This window comes from Erpetoichthys calabaricus, chromosome 18 (genome assembly GCF_900747795.2).
Source record: "Erpetoichthys calabaricus chromosome 18, fErpCal1.3, whole genome shotgun sequence".
Taxonomy (NCBI): Eukaryota; Metazoa; Chordata; class Cladistia; order Polypteriformes; family Polypteridae; genus Erpetoichthys; species Erpetoichthys calabaricus.
In genome coordinates, this window is record NC_041411.2 from 21542065 (window position 1) to 21562546 (window position 20482).

Genomic DNA, 20482 nt, shown 5'->3' on the forward strand with positions numbered 1-20482 from the left:
TCTTAGTCTTAAAAGTCAAGTCAGAGAAGGAACAATATGTCTTGTAAAACCTCCCCAGTGCCTTCCAACGTGGAATTAAAATGTTTTCTTTGCCATTAAAAGGAAGCAAGAACTGTAGACAAATAATCAGTCATCTCCATAGGGACGGAGGGTAAGCCGACACCCTCCTGCTGCTTGTCTCACCAAATGCATGCTATTTTATGCTCATACCAGTCGAGATACTATTCCCTCTCGGAGAAATCGAATGCATCTATTCCTGTCCTTTCTTGTAATCACAATGTGGAATCAAATTAGAACCTATAGCAGAGTAGTTCCAAGTTCTTTTATGAATAATTCCCTATATCAAGTGAGCCTGCAATCTATCAATTCACATTCAGGGCGAGCAATAGCAAAAAGGGGCGATATACAGGAATTCCTTAATCCAAGGAATGAGCAACGATAAAAAAGAAATATTCTTCAAGAGAAAGCAATTAATATGATCCAACAGAGAAAGCAAATGTAAAGCCAGAGGTGAATCGAACCTAATGGTAACAGTAAAGCACATCTGGAAAAGTATGCAGCACAGCATGAGGGAAGAAAGCAGAGCAAAAAATAATGGATGATGAAAAAGGAGACATGAATTCAGGTGTGAACAAGATGTTAGCTGAAACAGTTCACAAAAACACCTTGGCTGACTTTTGCTGGTTAAGGAGGAGGCATGATTTGTACATGTAGCATGGCAAGAGGGTGGGATTCACTCTTAGACAGGATCATGCATATCACAAGCAATGCAGTAGACAGAGCCAGAACAAACAGTGAGAAACCAGCTGCAGGTCTAGAATGCGGTACACATTCTTTAAGTTGTCAGCAGATTGCAGAAAAGAACACTTCCTGAACCAGCAAGTTACAAGAAGATTCTTAAAATGCTTCCCTGACTCTGTGAAACCCCGACAGACGTAATCAGTGTCTCTAAAGAGGAAAAGTAAATGAAGAGAGAAATAAACAAATCAACCAGCCTGACGAAGTACATTTCAGGAAATCCAGAAAGACAATAAAGAGGGGCCACTCGGTCCAGGGAAATTCCTGCTACAAAGAATCAGCTTTGCCAATTGCCTGCTTAATGGACAAAACCCAAAAACAAAGTCTCCATCTTCAGTGCTTCTTCGTCTTAAGGAAATTTCAGAATTGAAAATCAAACTTTGTCTTGAGTTGATTCTTGAGGCTGCCTAATACACATTTTCCTCGTCAATGAGCTACAAACACTAAGAAATTTCAATAAATTCATGCATGTCAAATTTCTAGGCACATAGACATTTTTATTTACAGTATTAGACCAAAGACCTGTGTGTAAGTGTGTATGGAGCAGTCTGCTCTGCTCATGCTCAACCATAGTCACTAGATGACGCATGCATGCACCTCACTTCTCACTACGAAAGACCTGTGTGCAGCAAATGCCACCACGCAACAACAACGTCATGCTAATGACACAGATGAAGACATACAACTTTGAAACGAAGCAAACAACAAGAAAGTGAAACACCTCAGCAATGGAGGGCAAGTATTCACTAAAAACCATTGTCTATCTGGAGATATTTTCTTGGGACAAGATGAACAGGACTCATATGCATAAGATTCATACATAAGATATGCATCACTAGTGTCTTCTTACAAAAGCAAGTGGGGCAAAAAGCACAGGTGGGCCCACATCCTCTGCATTGAGCAATTCTTAAGAGTTAGCTGACACCACTCAAAGTTCATGAATATAGCGAAACTGCTAGGGAGTCTTCAGGTTGTTTTTTGTCCTGAAGGCCATACACAGCTAGTATGTACCATATATACTACTATACACTGTTATATGGTCTATACGAATACAGTATATGACAAATAAAGACAACTAAAATACAGTTGTAACTAAAATTAAAACTAATTTCATATGTGCTTAAATCAGGACATGATCCACCCCAATTCTTCTATCCTGAAATGTTTTTGATAGTGGGTTGCTAAAATGATCTGACACTCCATCTTAGAAGACACTATCAACCACAAACAAACCAAGAAAATGCAATGATAGATCTCAAAAGGTATACAGTAACCTGACTTTTTCTCAGTTATTCTAGTGGACTTCATACATAAAAACTGCCTGTAAGAATCCCCTGAACACTGAATAATTTTCTTAACTTCAAGAAACATATGATGGCTATCTCCCTTGACTGTCTACTTTATTCCTCTCTACATAAAGAACCAGAAGACACAGGTTCCACTTCATTGACAATTCTGTTATTGAACAAGCAGCAGGGGTCTCATTTATAAAAGAATCACACAAGCAGATTTGATTTTAAATTTGATCACATGTGAAAATTGACATACAAACTGTGATTAAATAACTCAGATTTACATTTTCACAAACTGGTTAGACTTTTCACACATGAGAACTGCTGGCTCATCCTTATGGACCTCTGCTAGCAGCAGCATCCTGCCTTTCACAGCTTTACTTAAGGTCTAATTAAAATGAAACTTAGTGAGAAGATGGGATTTCCAAAAAAAGACAATTTGCCATACAAGCACCTTAAGCAAATGGACACACTTCAGTAAATTAGAAATATCAAAATTAAATACATGACCAAATTACCTGCTGTGTCACTTGCTATTACTCATTGGTGATATCATTCCATTTATGTGGCTTTATATCCTACAATATCTTATACTGTATATACTGTAAACGTCTATGCGTGGAAGTGTGTGTGTCTGTCTGGCCCGGAATTGAGAGGTGGAGTCAGGGTTAGGGCTCCGCCTCCGAGGAAACCGAAAACTCGCTCAGCCGCTGATAACACAAGCGAGGTGAGCATGTCTGCAAAACGAATCCTCAGAAGAAAGACAAAGTCGCTAAGCCGCTAACATCAGTAAAACGGTATCCCTTTTACTTTTCCTCCCGCCACTAATGCACAAGCGATGCAAGCATGTCAGCCAAATGAGTCCTCCTAGGAGAGAGATGCCCAGAGTAGTTCTGTACATTTATTTTTTTTCTGCCAATTTCAATAGTTTCTAGGACCCGGGGCTTTTTACAGCACAGGCTTACACAGCTAGTAACAGTATATGAGGACTTTCGTAGGATGGAAACAAAATAATTATTCACATTCAAATACATTTTCTTAGAATTTGTGGTTTGTAAATAAGTCTCAAGTTGGACGCATTTAAGAACTTTTCCTAAATAAATCATTTATAGGAACTGATAGATAGATAGATAGATAGATAGATAGATAGATAGATAGATAGATAGATAGATAGATAGATAGATAGATAGATAGATAGATAGATAGATAGATAGATAGATAGATAGATAGATAGATAGATAGATAGATAGATAGATAGATAGATAGATAGATAGATAGATAGATAGATAGATAGATAGATAGATAGATAGATAGATAGATAGATAGATAGATAGATAGATAGATAGATAGATAGATAGATAGATAGATAGATAGATAGATAGATAGATAGATAGATAGATAGATAGATAGATAGATAGATAGGAAACAATCAGCCATTTAATTCTGGATCATTGTATGCATGCTTTTTTAAATGAGGTCCCAGGTTATTTATCCCATATATTTTTTCACCCATCAGAGAATATCTGATGTACTGAATCAGACAGAAATTTTATTAGAATTCCATTACATGTTAAATCTGCTTATTCTTTAAGCTGTGAAGTCTTCACAGGTTTGCACCCTTAAGAATATTCTTAATAGGACTCCAGAAATGAATGTTTACATTAAGGGTTTCAGACTTCCACAATGAGAAATTAATCAACTTGAGACAGGAAGGTCTGAAGAATATTATTGCCATTAATATGGAAAAAATTATAAAATAACTTAATGAAAATTCAGCATTGCATTCTTTGGTATCATTTGAACTTTTCAAAATTATAACAACACCATATAATTAAGCTTTATTTGACTTGTTGCCTAAGACTATATCCACAATGCACTAAGAACTAACAAACACTTCAAGTCAAATAACTTGGTAAAATGCCAGGGACTGGTTTAAAAAAATCATTACTTTTTAAAAGTAGTATCTTACTTCTTACACAATATTTTGTTAATGCCTATAACTATAATACTTTATTACAAGTCAAGCAGAAACTACAAAAACAGCAGGAATGTATTTTATGACCAGCAATCATTACTCTTTAAGGTCCTAAAATGTGGATTTGTGAATTATGTTGTTTTAAACATAACTTAATTGTATTTTAACTGACTTGTACTGTATTGCATTTAAATGATCTTATTAAGCTGTGCAAAACCTGGCTAGAAAATCAACGAAAATTAAAGTTGTCAGTTGATTTTAAAAAAGGAAAGGAATAAAAGGACAACCAGTGAGTACACTGCAACACTGGCCATAGTTATGGCTAGTGAGCTTCCACCTGTTACCACCAATCAGTCCATGAATCTTGAAAGAATGAATAAGCACAGTGCTTATGCTCTAAATGAGGGAGAAAGCATCTTGTTACCACAGACATTTAACAACCAACTCCAGGGTCTTACCTACAGCCCATAGTACTGTGTCAAAATGTGCTTTGCCCTCCTGGCCAGACTCCAGGTGCCTCCAAGTGGTCTCCAGCTGTCCCTTAGGCATCCTTTCCACTTTAGTGGGAACACACTTCCATAAGAACTTGGTGCCATTTGATTCCATATAATCAGTCACCAGGTGGGCCATTTGCTAGAATGAAAAGTTGTTTGGTGATTTTTGAAGGTTTGCAGAACAATAACTTAATGTTTCCAAAAATTAATTTGCATCTAACTTTTTTTTTTCCGAAAATTGAGACTATGGCAGCTTTTGAAAATATCTGAATTACATAATTGATCAATTTAGTTATCTCCTCTTCTAAAATGATATTATATTCATTAAAAACAAATCTAAAAGTTAAAAATATGGAAACACAGCTCCTGGCTGACCTGGAAGCAGCTGGTTCTGTAAAGACCTGCAGGCAAAATTTCATTGGAATGGCTTCAGAAACAATTAAAAACAGGTGTCAAAAAAGTGTAATGTCAGACTATATAAAGGCAGCAATGTAAATGTTGGCTTATCAGCAAACACCTCATATATTAAGTAGAAAAGTAATTATGTCTTTTATCAATCCATAAAACATCCATTCGTTTCTGAAAAATCTTTACCCCAAGTGTCCACAATTAACTGAAGAAGCAGATGTCATATACACAGATTTTAATGCATATTTGAAGGAAGTTTCCTATTTTTATTAACCAAAAGGAATTCATAGTAGCACAGCTTTGGAACTGTAAGCCCATGGATGTAATGTCTATCCTTTAACTCTGACAAAATACTTGTAAATGCTCTCTGAGACAGGAGATAATACATTGTCTAGAAGAACCTAACAAATATTCTAATTTGCTTACTATTTGCCCATAAAAAAAGATGTATGTTAAAATGACAGTATTTAAGGCCTTAGAAATCAGAATCAATATGTACTAAAGGCTGAGGTGTTCTATCTCAAAAATTAATCTATAGATTATTTCTAATCATTATTTGCTGCTCTTCTTGCTTATTTCAGATTATATATTTAATCTAATACATTTTAAAATTAATAATGCATGGTGCCATCTTGGGGATGACCCATAGTAAAGTCATTCAAACCACCAGAGTCAAGGGTGGCTGGCACCTGGTTTCAATATTTATTTTCAAGAAAGTGTTAGATAATTTAAGGTTAAAGGATGGTGGATGATTTTAAACATTTAGCAAAATGTTTTTCTACTCAAGTGAATGAAGATCTTTTAAAACAGTATTGTTTTATGAAGTCATGACAAGACAAAATTAGAGCTATTGAGAAGTACTGTGCCTGAAGTAGGTAGCAAGGAAATATTTGGAAATTGAAGATTTACATGTATTGTATTATAACATAATCTAAAAGTAATATAGAACGGTTTTGTAGAAAGCAGCATGTTGCTGACTCAGGCTTGAATGATGGAAAATTAAAAATTTAAAGAAATTCTGAATTCCATGTACATATCTGCCAAGTGTGATGCAGATAGGATGAGAATCAGCACTTATGAATCTAAGGTCACTGTCCTCTCTTGAGTAAGTAGCTACCACAACGGAAGGACTCAGGTTCTTACTCAAACAAAAAGAGCAGATCATGAGATTGAGCAACGAATTCGTGCACCTGCAGTTTTGCTAACATTGTGCAGGACTGTCATGGTAAAGCCAGAATTAGGTCCTCAATTTACCGCTCAGTCTACATCCCATACTCACCTAAGATCAAAATGTTAGTGACCAAAAGAATGAAATTGGAAGTACATACAGCAAAAATTAGATTCTCTTCTATGTGTTACTCAGTGCACTTTCCATGATACAGTGAAGAACACAGCAACACAAAATAAAAATTGGAATAGAACCACTGCTTCTCCAGATCAAGAGGACCAAGTTTACTTAGGTTGCACCCTTTTGCATTCCAAGGGGTAGACCCAGGACACCGTGGAGGTCTGGGATTGTCTGGGAATTCCCCAGAAGGTGTTGGAAGAAACTAGTAACACTACAGTGGCCTGGACAGCCCAGGTTATCATGTTACTAGCATTACCCTCATTGAGACAGGTGGGGAGAAGATAATGACAAGGTCTGAAAGTAAACAACGGGTAATTTAAAGAGGGAAATATTATACATTCGTTGCTTTTAATTGTGCAACTACCAAAGATAAATCCATATCAAAGGGACCTAACATGTTAAAAATTCTTAAGAGTTTTGCCACAGTAAACTTGCTACTAATAGTGACAATTTCTCGCTTTTTCTCTATTATCCATAAACCTCTTTTACATTAGATAGTAGTACTTTTTCCTAGACTGGTGGCAAAGGATGTTTGCCAAGACAAAGAAAGGGAGATAACAATCAAGGAGTTTTGAATGTGACATCTAATTTAGAAATATTCTTGACGGCTGTGCAGATAAAACTCAGATTATGTATAGCTACAGTAGCAGGGAGATTAGTGTTCGTGAAGTGAAGTGTTTCTCTTCCTGGATCCTGCAATCTTAACATGCAGATTATGTCAGTCAGGCAACTAGACTCGGTAGAATTCATCTGGAGACTTCATCTGACAGCAATTATAGTAAAGTAGGTGGGTGGTAGGAGATTACTGAACGTTAATTATTATTTACTCAGTGTTATAAGTTCCTATGTGATCACTACATTTTTATTTTGTTGGATGTTCCTCAATAAAATAAATACCCTGGCTGTTTACTCCACTAAGGATATATTTTATTTTTACTCAAATGGCGCAGACGTTGCCAGTAAGATTTATGACTGAGAACATTTTATATCTGCAAAGTTCCCAGATATATAAAAAGTGTACACAAAGGTCTGTAGTTTTAATCTTAACTTTTCAAGGGATGTAGGATTTTGAGGACAGTCTTAAATGGAACTATTTTAAGTTACCAACATTTTGAATCAAATTTGTTTTCACATTTTCTCTACTTCTAAAACAAAATTCCCATTTAAATAAAAGCTGTTTATTTGGTATTGAGAAACTTTTAAAAGTGCAGTTAATTCTGAAACACAGAAGAAAATGAAAAGGTAACATGAGGAAATGCAGTTCATGCTTTTCCTTTTTGAAATCAATTCTGAGGTTGGGCCACAAATCAAAGAGTATAATGAGTTTTAGTTGTGGCACAAACCAAGGATCAAGTTTCCTTGATTAATATCAAGAACAATGTGTTGTCCACAGTTTTGACTGAATGATTGCAGAGCGACCCTGTAATTAGTTTCAAACTTAGTATCTTTATTCCTCTCTGATCCAGCATTAGACAAGTCATAATGTAAACTGGTTTGCTGTTCTACATTACTTGACTTGTGAGACGTTTATTTATTTGAATAATTCTTGCAGGGCAGACATTCATTTATCACTGACGCAGGATCTCAGTCATTTTATCAACCAGTTTCCAGCCAGAACTGCTAACTGCTACTGCCTCTAGTGGTTCTACTGCTCAATATTTCTTCAGCATTGTATCTCTAACCTTATCTTGAGGATGATATTGCTACTTAACAACAGAAAATAAATAAACATTTCAAATTAAAGTGAAAGATCATTTAGAGACAACTATGACCGCATGAGTACAAATAAATAAGTGCTAACAGATACTTTCAAATATTTTGTTGTACATAAAGACATTTAGTTAGCATCAGTTGCCCCACCCTCATCAGTTTGAGGTCACTGAATTTAGTAGCAGGGTGTTGTACTGTGTTAGCCATTATGGATGCAATAAGAAGTCAAGCCAAATGACACCTTTTATTGGCTAACTGAACTGATTACAACATGCAAGCTTTCAAGGCAGCTCAGGCCCCACCTTCTGACTACAACTAGGCTTTTGCTTGTCATTGTGTTCATTTAATATAAATTAACTCAGTGACCAAAAGCAAACTATGCAGTGTACAAAGAAATCTATTAAAAAGAAAAAGAATAGTTTAGCAGAAATGTAAAAAATACTAATGAAGTGTCAATAAGAGAAACGTAAAAAGTTAGCAATGAGAACAAAGGCAGCAGCAAAACACAGTAAGTGGTAGTAAATGATTATTAGTGAAATGAGTGGCAAAAGTACTGAAATTAATTTTAAAATGCATGCTTACATGGTAAACACAAGAGATCCTTGACTATGCTTCCTGAAAAAGTAAGACAACTGAAAAAACAGTGCATTAGGAAAGCATTTTTGCTGTGACATTTCCTTCTAAAACTCTCCGCAACACCCCAAAAGTAGTTCTATTTGCACCACCCCTGGCATGGAAGATATGAATGCCCAGATATACAACTGCACATCCACATACTGAGTTTACTATACAAAAACTGGACAGCACTGAATCACAGTGACCGTGGAAATATGAGGAATGTCTCAACAATACACTAAATAAGCCATACAAAGATGAGGAAGAGTTTAGTCAAGGGTGAACAGTTTGTTGTACCATACTGTTGCACATGCTGTTGATATATCAGGGGGATGATGTTTCCAGGAAGACACTCATTTTTGACCAGTTGGATTAGGGAGAACAAGATGAATATTCCATCACCCTGTTTAGGCCAGTATTCTCTGCAAACTATAGTTATGTGTCAAATAAACAACTCCCCAAACAAATATCGTGTAATGTCCCAGGAATCCAGTAAAAGTTCTACTATTAACATCATCTTTATCAGGTCCCAAATCTGTCTTGGAACCAATGACTAACAGCATCACCCATTAACACAACACGGATATTCTAAAATTCCACTACACCAGATCATCACCAGTTATAGTCACTCTCATCTGTTACTTGTCAAGGACAGTTTGCTTCAACAAAGAAACCTAAAGAAGCCCTGCCTATGTGACATCAGGACCTTTCTGTGGCTAGCTAGTGTCCACTGAATTACAACATTAAGATACCCCATTACTGTCCACTCTACAGTTTCCACGGACGATTAGAAATGCTTCTTTGGATATGCTACAGGACACCCGATTGGAAGCATGTCACAACACTCTTTTGCCCACTGTTTGTCAGTCAGTACTAGAAAAACTATTTTTCTAGATGCCAAGAAGCCTATATTATTGCACAAAGCAAAAAATTAGATTCCTTGAATTCAAGGTTATTATATTTTTTTGATTAGTAACACAAACAATTCAGTTCAAGGAGGCCTTAGAACATATTCCACAAATGGAATTATGCATTATGATGCAATGCGTCAGGCATTAAAAAAGCACCTGTTGCACTGGCACCACCAAATTTTTCAAGGTGACCCATTTCGACAAGATGTTTTGAAGTCAATCCAGCAGCACTGTCAAAGGACTCTTTTAAAAGGTCTTGTAACACCAATTTTTATTAATAATGAATATGACTTCTGAATAGGCACTGATCGATACCAGAACTTGATCAAGAGGAAAAGTATCCAATTTAGTAAAATAAAAATAAAAAAATAATACCAGAGGATGATCACATCCACTATGGAGAGATGCAAGCTGAAGCAATTAAACTTTGACACTGGAGTTTGCAAAACTGCAATGCACTAACTTTTTTTACGTACCTGCCTCAGGCATGTTTGTGTGATTGACAACTACAGCACGAATCTAGTGGAGAGACTGACGTTGTTAATCCCGTTATTTTAAGACAATGACAAGCTACAGCTTTTTGGTTTAAGAAAGGGAAACCTGCAATTTCCTCTTTACAGAATCTTAGCATGACAAAACAATTGATTGAAAAAATTACTCAGCCATGGGCTACCACTCTGCTCTTACAAGACTGAATCTAATCATACTTAACATGGTACACAGTTCCAAAAGCCTTTAAAAAGTATCATGAAATTCCTGGAATTAATCTGCTTTACTGATATGTTGGTATATTGGCCTATGGTTTTGTTTGGTTATAAGGCAGCGTATAAATACATACTAAAAATTAAAAAAAACCTTCAGTGGGAATTATTAACCAAGTCAAAGACCTTGTGTCTCAATTAAATCACTGTACTGTATTCACAGAAATACCTCAAATAAAATTATGTCCTCTATCTAGGGCTTGTACCACAAAAATCAACCATCCTGGGCTCTAATCCCATGTCTTGACTGCATCTCTATACAGCTGACATATACTCATTGCATCTGCATGGATTTCTTTCTAAGTATTTCATTTTTTCTCCCACATCAAATATATCTATAGGCTAGTTAATTGAGGATTGTAAATTAGCCCTTTTGAGGGCATGTATGCGAGTGAGCCCAGTGACACAATGGTGCAATTTCCACCGTTGATTCCTGTCTTGTCTTCAGTGTTTTGGACCTCACAATCTACATGCACCATTTAAAGCTGTGCTTCCTTTTGTAACAGCAACAGTATACCAAGTATGCTTAATGAAACTCAAACAGAAATGTTTATAGGGTACTACAAATGGGAAAGTTTGTTTCAAATAGAATGTAAAAAATAGTACCTGATCAAATCCTCGTAGTGGAATGCTTCTCACCATCACAGAGACATCTAACCCAATTCCTGTGAGAAAGCCAGCACACTCCAGAGCAACATCTTGAATTTTTACAGGTTAAGTTAAAAGCAAATAAATAAATAAATAAAAAACACACAATACATTTCACAGGGTTAGTGGAAAATGCAGAGAAATGGCTGAGGTCATAGAAAATAAGGATTAAGAAACCATTTTACAAGGTTACCATCTATTCTAAAACTAACTCTTCTATTCCATAAAACCAGCCTTTCTAAACAACATAAACTCTAGAAGTGATATAATTAGACTTGTCTCAGATATTGTAAAAGAATTTCGAATAATTACATGTCTAATGAAGGCCAGTGGATGAATCTATGGGTAACTTTGTAATATACTATATCCCTTATTTTGTCCTATGTGTCTAGAGAGAAATATAACAATCCTTCTGGTTGGATGCATTTTCTGGAACCCAACCTCCCATTATGAGACTCACAGAAATGTTACCAATGAATCTTTGCTTTCAGTAATAATGTGCAGCATGTCCCGAGACAAACCCAATTCCAGTGTTTGAGAATTTGCTTATCACCGTTTATTCTTTTTTTTATGCTGCCTTGAAACCGTTAAAAATTGTTTACAGAAATAAAGAAAAAGACCTCATTTTATGCAAACATTTAGCATAGAGCTGCTGCTGAAATCTCTAAAAATTACATTTAACTAAGTGCCTTAATAATATACATGAAAATTTTTTAGTCTTGTTTGTTGATTTACAGATGGAGAAAATTCCAATGATACCTTTCTTTTTCAAATATATCTGAGTAATGCATCTTATATTTACAGATACACAAATCAATGGAATTTTTTTATTTTAATTCATGCTGAATATAAATTTTACATATATAACACACACACCAATACCTTGGACACTAATGTTTCATTACAAAAAAAAAAAAAATGACTCTACTTGTAAATTATTTTCAGCATTGATTACAATAAAGACAGAGGTCTGTGGCAACCTTTAAAAGGATACAGCTTGCACCAACAACTAAGCTACAAAGGTAAAAAGAGTAGAATAATGATGAAAAAGCAGACAGTGATGACGCAATACAGCAGAACACAACAGGTTTGTTAAAACAAACTGGCAGAGGTTTTGCCTTGCAGGCTAAAGCAATTAGCAAGACCTAATGAAAAAAAGGAAATCTGAAGACAGAATGCTTTGTCAGTTTCTGTATTGCATATACATATCATTTCACATTACTTTATCTGAATGCTCACCTACTGCTAAACATTCTGCCTCATTCTAACTCACTGTGCCATTTCACCATTTTTGGAAAAGTTACATGAACTGTGCATATTTGCTTGTATCAATGCAACACATAGTACAAAGCTAACAGAAAGCTAGAGCACATGTGGACTATAAAAAAGCACTTAGAACAACTAGGCCACATGTGCAACAAAAAACACACACACGCTCAACAAGAGTGCAGAACAAGGCTGTGTGTGGGCTCACTGAATCATAACTTTAATCCATTTCAAAGATAAGGTGCTGCCAGAAGAGATAATTGTAATGTCATCACTAATCCCCACATCTTCTAAAACACGATATCCCTGCTTCGATATTCTCCTAATATAGCTTGTTAATTCCACCGTCTCCATTATCTATGGCTTTAGGTGGAGTATGTCACTCCTTTTCAAGCTTCCTTTCTGTTCATTCTGACAGATGAGTGCCTTGGAGCATTTCATGTGAAGAAAACAGGCAAATTTTATAAAAACATTGCTGCTTGCCACTGTCCAGTTAATGTATATCTGTACTTAACAAGTATTGTAAATGGGCTTAAAGGATTAAAAAGAGGCTTTGGAACAATTTCAGAGATTTACAGCTGAGATGTTCTTTAAAAAAAAAAAAAAAATGGCCGCTATGAAGTGCTCTACGTAGTCCATTACAGATTTATTTATGTTTTGGGGAAAGTGAAAAGTGAATTTCCTGATATGTGCATATTATAAACATCTCTGAGTAGCCTGGTGAGATTTAAGCAAGTTTATATATATATATATATATATATATTATATATATGATTGTTTTATGTCTTAGAATCATGGAAAGCAATATTTAAACCTATCAGTTTTAAAGAAGACGATTTTCAAAAAATAAAATGCAAACACTAATATGACTAAATTCAGTAGATATTTATTTGCTAGTTTATGTCTAGACATTGTTTTCAGTAGGCTTACTTTTTCCAATGAATCAGGCAGTCAGCATCAGGTTTCTTTCATAAGGTCAACTGTGATGAAGGATTTCTTGTATGACTGTTACACATTTTTTGTTCATCCAAGCAGCTGATACTCATTTTGAAAGCTGCCACGCATATGCCCTCTTAATTTAACAAAAAGCGATAAAGGTTTTTAGATAGTAAAAAAACTTAATAGCATTTTGTAAAAAATATTTTGAAGAGAGGGTAAGCATTAGCTTCACCACAAATAACTCAGGCAGGTGAAGCAAAATGGTGTCTCTTGATGTTTCGGGTTTTGTTTTTTACTGTGCATTCTCCTAACTTCAATAAAATTTGCTGGACCAAACACACTGCACTGGAACAAAAACAGAAATATTGCCACCCAGCATATGCATTTTTCTGCATTTCTGAAGATTGCGTATAGTGTTAGTGGTGTAGATCACGTTTTATACTTGAGCATAGTACCTTTTATTAAGGAAGAAATACACCACCTGATGGCAATGTACATAGAAAGGTCAAACATTTTGTTATGTGAGATTATAATTATATATATATATATATATATATATATATATATATATATATATATATATATATATATATATATATATATATATATATATATATATATATATATATATATATATATATATATATATATATATACACACACATACACACCCACACACTGTATGGACAAAAGTATTGGAACACACCTCTTAATTACTGAATTCAGGTGTTTCAATCAGACCAATTGCCACAGGTGTATAATGTCAAGGACCTAGCCATGCAGTCTCGATTTACAAACATTTGTGAAACAAAATGGGTTGTTCTGAAGACCTCAGCGACTTCAAGTGTGGTACTGTGATAGGATGCCACCTTTGCAATAAGACAGTTTGTCAAATTTCATCCCTACTGGATATTCCACAGTCAACTGTAAGTGGTATTATTACAAAAGTGGAAGTGTTTAAGAACAACAGCAACTCAGCCACAAAACAGAAGACCACTTAAAGTTGTAGAGCGGGGTCAATGATTGCTAAGGTGATTACATAGCTGAAGAGTTCCAAACTTCCACTGGCATTAATGTAAGTACAAAAATTGTGTGGCAGGAGTTTCATGGAGTGGGTTTCCATGGCTGAGCAGCTGCATGCACGCTTCATATCACCAAGTCCAATGCCAAGCGTTAGATGGAATGGTGTGAAGCACACTGCCAATGGACTGTGACGCAGTGGAAACATGTTCTATGGAGTGACAAGTCGCGATTCTCCGTTTGGCGTCAGATGGGCGAGTCTGGGTTTGGCGGATGCTGGGAGACCGTTGTTGTCACAGCTGAGAAATTTGGTTGAGGAGAGATAATGGTGTGGGGCTATTTTTCTGGGTTTGGGCTAGGCCCCTTCCTTCCAGTGAAGAGCAATCATAATGCTTTGGCATACCAAGACATCTTGGACAATGCTTCCAACTTTGTGGAAATAGTTTGGGGAAGGCCCTTTTCTATTCCAGCATGACTGTGCCCCAATGCACAAAGCTAAAGGCAAGGTTGGATGAGTTTAGTAGAAGAACTTGACTGCCCCGCAAAGTGGCCTGACCTTAACCCCATAAAACACCTTTGGGGTATATAGGCTACAGACAGGCACACAGACCAACAATGTCCAGAACACACACGTTTATTGTTCTTTGGCACAGCACAGTGCACAAACACCAATAAAGCTCCGTCTTATCTCCAACCGCCTCTGCTCCTCTCCCACAACCTCCGTCTTCTTCCTCCTGACTCCGGCTCGCTTGCTGGAGTAAGGCGGCCTCTTTTATACCGCACCCAGAAGTGCTCCTCGATCAAGTTCCGGCACCATTTCCGGGTGTGGCAGAAGTGCTGCATGGGAATCCGGTTCCTCTTCTAGCAGCACTTCCGGGTGTGGCAGGAGTGCTGTAGACCATGGCTCCGAAACTGTCCAGGCACCCCCTGGTGGTGGCCATGGGCCCGCACAGAGTTGAGCTTCTAAGCTCCAGTCCTGTGGCCCTGATGTAAACTAGGGGTGCTCCTCTCGTGTCCCAGGGCAGACACTGCTGGTGATATGTACACTCCCCCAGTCCTCTCCTCAAAAATCCCCGGCCGTCTATCACACTATATATTATATTTAAATAAATAAATAAAACCTACTGTTGCATTACACTTCACACACAAAGTGTTATGTAATGAAGAGCAACACATAATTAAAGGATATGTGTAGCACAGTATAAGTTATTTTTCACAATTGTGGTATATTGGGTTTACCGTGCCTTCATAAGTGTGAACTGCACATTCGCAAATATAACGCAAATTAGAGAGCAAGTGTTGAAGGAGCAATAATTTTAGACATTAAATGCAAGACAAACTTACTTAGGTAAAAAATGTGTCACGGAATAACTGAAATACAATATGAATTTTAATCGCCCAACTGTACCAAATGGTTAAAAACAAATTCCAACCAGTATCTGTGTTACTGCACTAGAATCAGTCAAACAGTGTACACATACTTACATGCTCCCATAAAACTGTGTACCTCCACACCAAAAAACGCACAATGCCTCTCAAAACCTCCAGATTCCTGCAGTCTTGGGTAAAGCAGCACAAAATACCCACTGCGCATGCACTCACACACACACGCACACACACACACACAACTACTGTATCCCCTGCAGGCTGGATTTCAGTACAGACTCTGGAATGCAACGTGTAAACATTATACTCCCTTTACTCACTGTTAGAACTTGCATCTGCAATGGAGTGGACAAAAGGGGGGTCTTGGAAAATGCCACCTTTCTGCCTTATATCTCAGAAATACAAAAATGTGAGACACTGCAGAGAAGCAACAGATCTGTTTTTTTACTCACTATGCAGTAGGTTGTGGGTTCTTGACGATGGCACTCATCCTTTCAGTAGGAAAAAACCTATTTGAGTCAGCCAAATTTCTCATAGTGCTGCAGCTCCTTCAGGCTCACAAAGGTAGCATAAAAGATAAGACATCCTGTTCTTTTTGAACATTTACAACCCTACAAAGATTCTAAGATGGCATTTAACCCATAAAACCCATCCTTCCTTAAAGCAGTATAAGAAAACTACATTAGTGTTAATAAAAGAACAAAAAAAGGACATGTCAGGAATCCTGCAATGCTTGATTCAAATCAGCCAACTGAACCATAACCTGTGTGTTGTACTGTTATAACAAATTTGAAGGAAGTTTCTGTTACTGACTTGGTAATAAACCTGGAGACTTTTCCTCACTCACTCACTCAGTATACGTTTCATTTTTGGGATATTCTTTTTCGTGTTATCTTGCCCATTCATATCCCCAAAGCCATAGTGGATTGATTTACGTTAAAACACACCAGTCTTGGCTTCTGAAATCTAATTAGCATTACAAGTTGAGGGAGCTGGCTTGCAGATTGCAACGATAAGAAACAGAAAAATCAAAAGCTTGTTATGATGATCTGCCAAAAATAAAACTGCCACAGGGAACACACCAATTATACAAATCCTTGACTGACCCCATCCATCACAAAAAAGTAGAACAGACTAGAATAGGAGCAGCAAAAAGGAAACAAACAATCACAAGTGCTTCCAGGGTATATATAATAACATAATATAACCACCTCAAGTCTACTAAGGAATAATTAGAATGCAAGCTAATTGGACCAAAAATAAAGGACACACATTTTGCTTAAGGGTGCTGTGCCTTTTGTTCATTTGTGTTCTCAATCAAGTTTCTATGTGAGACTAACACTCAGGATAGGACAGCTGGGCTGTCTTTCAGCTCACAGAAAAGCTGAAGAGGCCTATGCATGCTTGCAGCTATTTTAATAGTTGCCCAACCCAAACAGCATATCTGATAAGAACTGGAAAAGGCCAAAGGGATTTCTTATAAAACTGAACTTCCGGAAACAACCACAGTGGAAGAGATTTAGCTTGAACAAGCATGCCAGTCATTTGTACCAACTAAAATGTAACAAATTGAATCATCTATTCATATACAAATACGGTCTTATTTTGCAGAAATTCCTCATATTTGTGCCTACAAAATGACTAAATTACTTTCAAATTCAGCAAACTTGCCTGGTGCAAGAAAATTTAATTTTGTTGACCTTGACCTGCAACACAGAAGTGTATGAATTGTTTAACTGATATAATTTATATTATCCATGTGTTTCATGATGTGTAATTACTTTACAGACATGTCAAAAAAAAAAAGATTAAAACATTGCTCTGGAGATAAAGCAAAAAGAAGGTGACTGAGCAGGAATCCCCTCCACTAACTTTATTTAAAAAAAAACCAAAAAAAAAACCAAAAAAAAAACACACACCATGGCTTCTCAGGTGTGCTGCAAAACAGGTTGGCCTGACTATTACAAATCATGCTCTGGCAAGGTTAAGCTGCTGCAGGGGACATTACAAAGGCTGGCTGGAAATGAACTGTCAAACTTCCATTACCTCCCATCCATCTTGGTGCCATCTAGTACAGTGAAAACATTTTTCACAATCTTAACAGACGTGTAGAGAAATTACTCTGTTCACATAACTTACAGAAGTTCCTTAACAACCATTGTGGTAGGTTGCTACAGAATCCTTCAGGCTAATTTTTAAGTGTTTCAAACATAAAGAACAAAAGGCCTTTTTACTGTTATATATAAAACCTATGATCCAGTCTGACGACAGAGATCTCTTTTTTATAAATCATCAGTAATTCTTTGGCTTACTGATTTTTTTTTAAACCATCATACTTTCCTTTAGTTGTCTACTGCAAAACATAATGGAATATTAGCACAAAGTGAACTCCTGCCTGATTTCAGGTATCTAAATTAATCATATATTCATGCTCATAATACTTCTGACACTCCTTGTATATTTTTAACATGACAATTTAAGACACTTATCATGAAATGGTGCCACCTGGTGGCCGATTCCATCAACTGCAACAACAGCTTCACAGTGGCAAAAACCCTGAGTTTTAAGTTCCAGGAGTGAATATTTTTTGCATTTCTTTCCATTTGCAGCTGTGTTAACAGACTCCAAGTGCCAAGATGCTTAAGTAAACCTTGCCTTCTACTACACCAGCAATATCAGACTAGTTATGGGTATGACTACCATTTATCAAGGCACTAAAACAATGTTGATGTATTTGGATTTATTTAAATAGCTCAAACAATTACATAAATAAAAAATGTCTATAGCTTTAGTAAGAAACAACAATTACGGTTGATGACTGTGGAGTGGTAGTTTAATTTGATGCTGCAATGAAACAAGTAAACACAAAAAAAAATACTGGACTTAGTGAAGATCTCTTACCTGGTGCATAAAATGTTATCTAAGGATAACAAATATCTATTACAGTACACATTACTGCAACAGTGTACAGCCATTCCGAGAAATTGATGAACATATTTTCTTATCTATACAATCATTAGAGTGAAAGGTTTTGTGTAATGATCCTCAGTTCACTTTATTAAAATGACAATTTGTCATTTGCATATACAGTACAAACACATTTACTCACGTTTTACCAGGAGTCTCTTTCAACCAGAAAAGGTCATCGCTTGAAAGTCCATACTCTGCTGCTCCTGGTACCTGTCAGAAATTAGGTTAATTCAATTTTTATTCATTGCTTACAATCTTTCCAGAAAATAAACAAAAGGTGAATATTAACAGCTCTAAACACTTTTAAATTTTAAGATACATGCAATATTAATATATTTTGGTACATAAACATAAAACAATATATACATATCATAAATATTTTCAGAACTGTCTAATGGCCAACGTGCATTATCCTGTAAATTTGAAATGTATATATAAGCTAGAAAAAAAATGTGAAAGCTACAAAGGTTTACAATAAAGGTAACATTTGTTATGTGTGTAACACCAATCTTCCTGTATGAAGTAAGTTAATCAACAATACCAAAAATCATAAAAAAATTGGACTTCATATGTAGACTTGTCCCAGACGATGCTTCCAATTCTTCCTGCTTTATTGGTGCATTTGTGGTAAAAGTTTATTTAAAACTGCACACAATTAACCCATCGCAACAAACTAATAATTCATATTAGTGCAAGTGGCTCAAATCACACACTAAAGTAAAGCTAGTGAACAAAAAGCAATTTAAAGAGCCAAAACAGAAAACAAACTAATTCAAAATTAAAGTAGAGATGTTTGGAATGTACTCGGCACAATCACTAGACTCTTGCAATCCAGAGTGCTGGAAGAAACGTGAAGAAAGCTAACATTCTGAAGAAACCTTTTAATAGATTTTCTTCTCCCATCATCATCGTCTTCCAAAGGCCAATCCACCCCACACCCCCTTTATTGCATTAACAACTCTCTTACTGAGACCACTGCAACTGGATTGGCCAGTAGTGAGTCTACCTCTGACAAGCAGCAAATTATTTGACACAAGTGTGTCAAGAAATGCTGGAGCTCCTTTACACGCACAGCAATAGGACTTTATAATGCCTCACTCTGACGGCTCTCTTATTTTTAAGCAGTTCAGAAGTTTTTTGTGTTTGTTGTAATTCTAGTGTGTTTGATGGAGATTGTTGTTTGACATAATATTTCTTGAGACTCTGTAATAAGGAACATTCATTCCCCTTGGGACAGCTAAAATGCAATATATGTAAAGAATATGAATGCCAAAATGCCAGTGTGAAAGGATTGGACTAGAAATTAATGTTAACCTCTTTATAAACTTAAATGCAAAGCAGACATATTATTGTTTTAAATATAAAGCTCTTAAACATGAACCACAACATCCTAAATACTGTATTTTTCATAAATATCATTTATTAAGATATAGTGCAACATATCAAACATTTAAAAGAATTAAAAGAGCCCACTGAATGTTTCAAAACAGAGATATGGATGCCTTTGAACTATGTTTTAAGAAGAGTTCTGTTTATCTTACGCATAACCTTGTCATAAAGAAAACCTCAACCCTCTGTTTAATACTCGCACAACTAAGAGCATTTTAACTATTAATGTATGCATTAATCACTGAACCAAACTATTTGATCATTATACCTTTCCACAACATGGTGGATGTAACTACAGAAGCCTAACTTTCTCTTTAAGTATACTGTGAACTAAGGTTCACCACAGGAACTCACATCAGATGGGTACTTCGGCCGTCCTCCAGTAGCAATCACAATATTTTCAGCAGTCAAAACAGTCTAGAAAAGAAGAAGAAAAAACATTTCAGTTTTACAATTTTTTTTTTTTTTTAAACATATGTTGAAAACTCAGACATCACCACCATCAATTTGGTCACTTGGACCAACTAATAACATTTTTGAGTACAACAGAAA

At 36.1% G+C, this 20482-nt stretch overlaps 1 protein-coding gene across 3 annotated transcripts in view; it reads right to left on the reverse strand.

The window, feature by feature from the left end:
- txnrd2.2 (thioredoxin reductase 2, tandem duplicate 2) overlaps nt 1-20482 on the reverse strand; it is a 53054-nt gene that overhangs the window by 18019 nt on the left and 14553 nt on the right. For all 3 annotated transcript variants that reach the window (XM_028825239.2, XM_051921056.1, XM_051921057.1), the window contains exons 7-11: nt 20285-20347; nt 18681-18751; nt 11955-11974; nt 10919-11010; nt 4524-4698 (exon numbers count right to left, since the gene is read on the reverse strand). In XM_028825239.2, coding sequence (XP_028681072.2) covers nt 4524-4698; nt 10919-11010; nt 11955-11974; nt 18681-18751; nt 20285-20347 — 421 coding nt within the window. The remainder of the gene's footprint in view (nt 1-4523; nt 4699-10918; nt 11011-11954; nt 11975-18680; nt 18752-20284; nt 20348-20482) is intronic.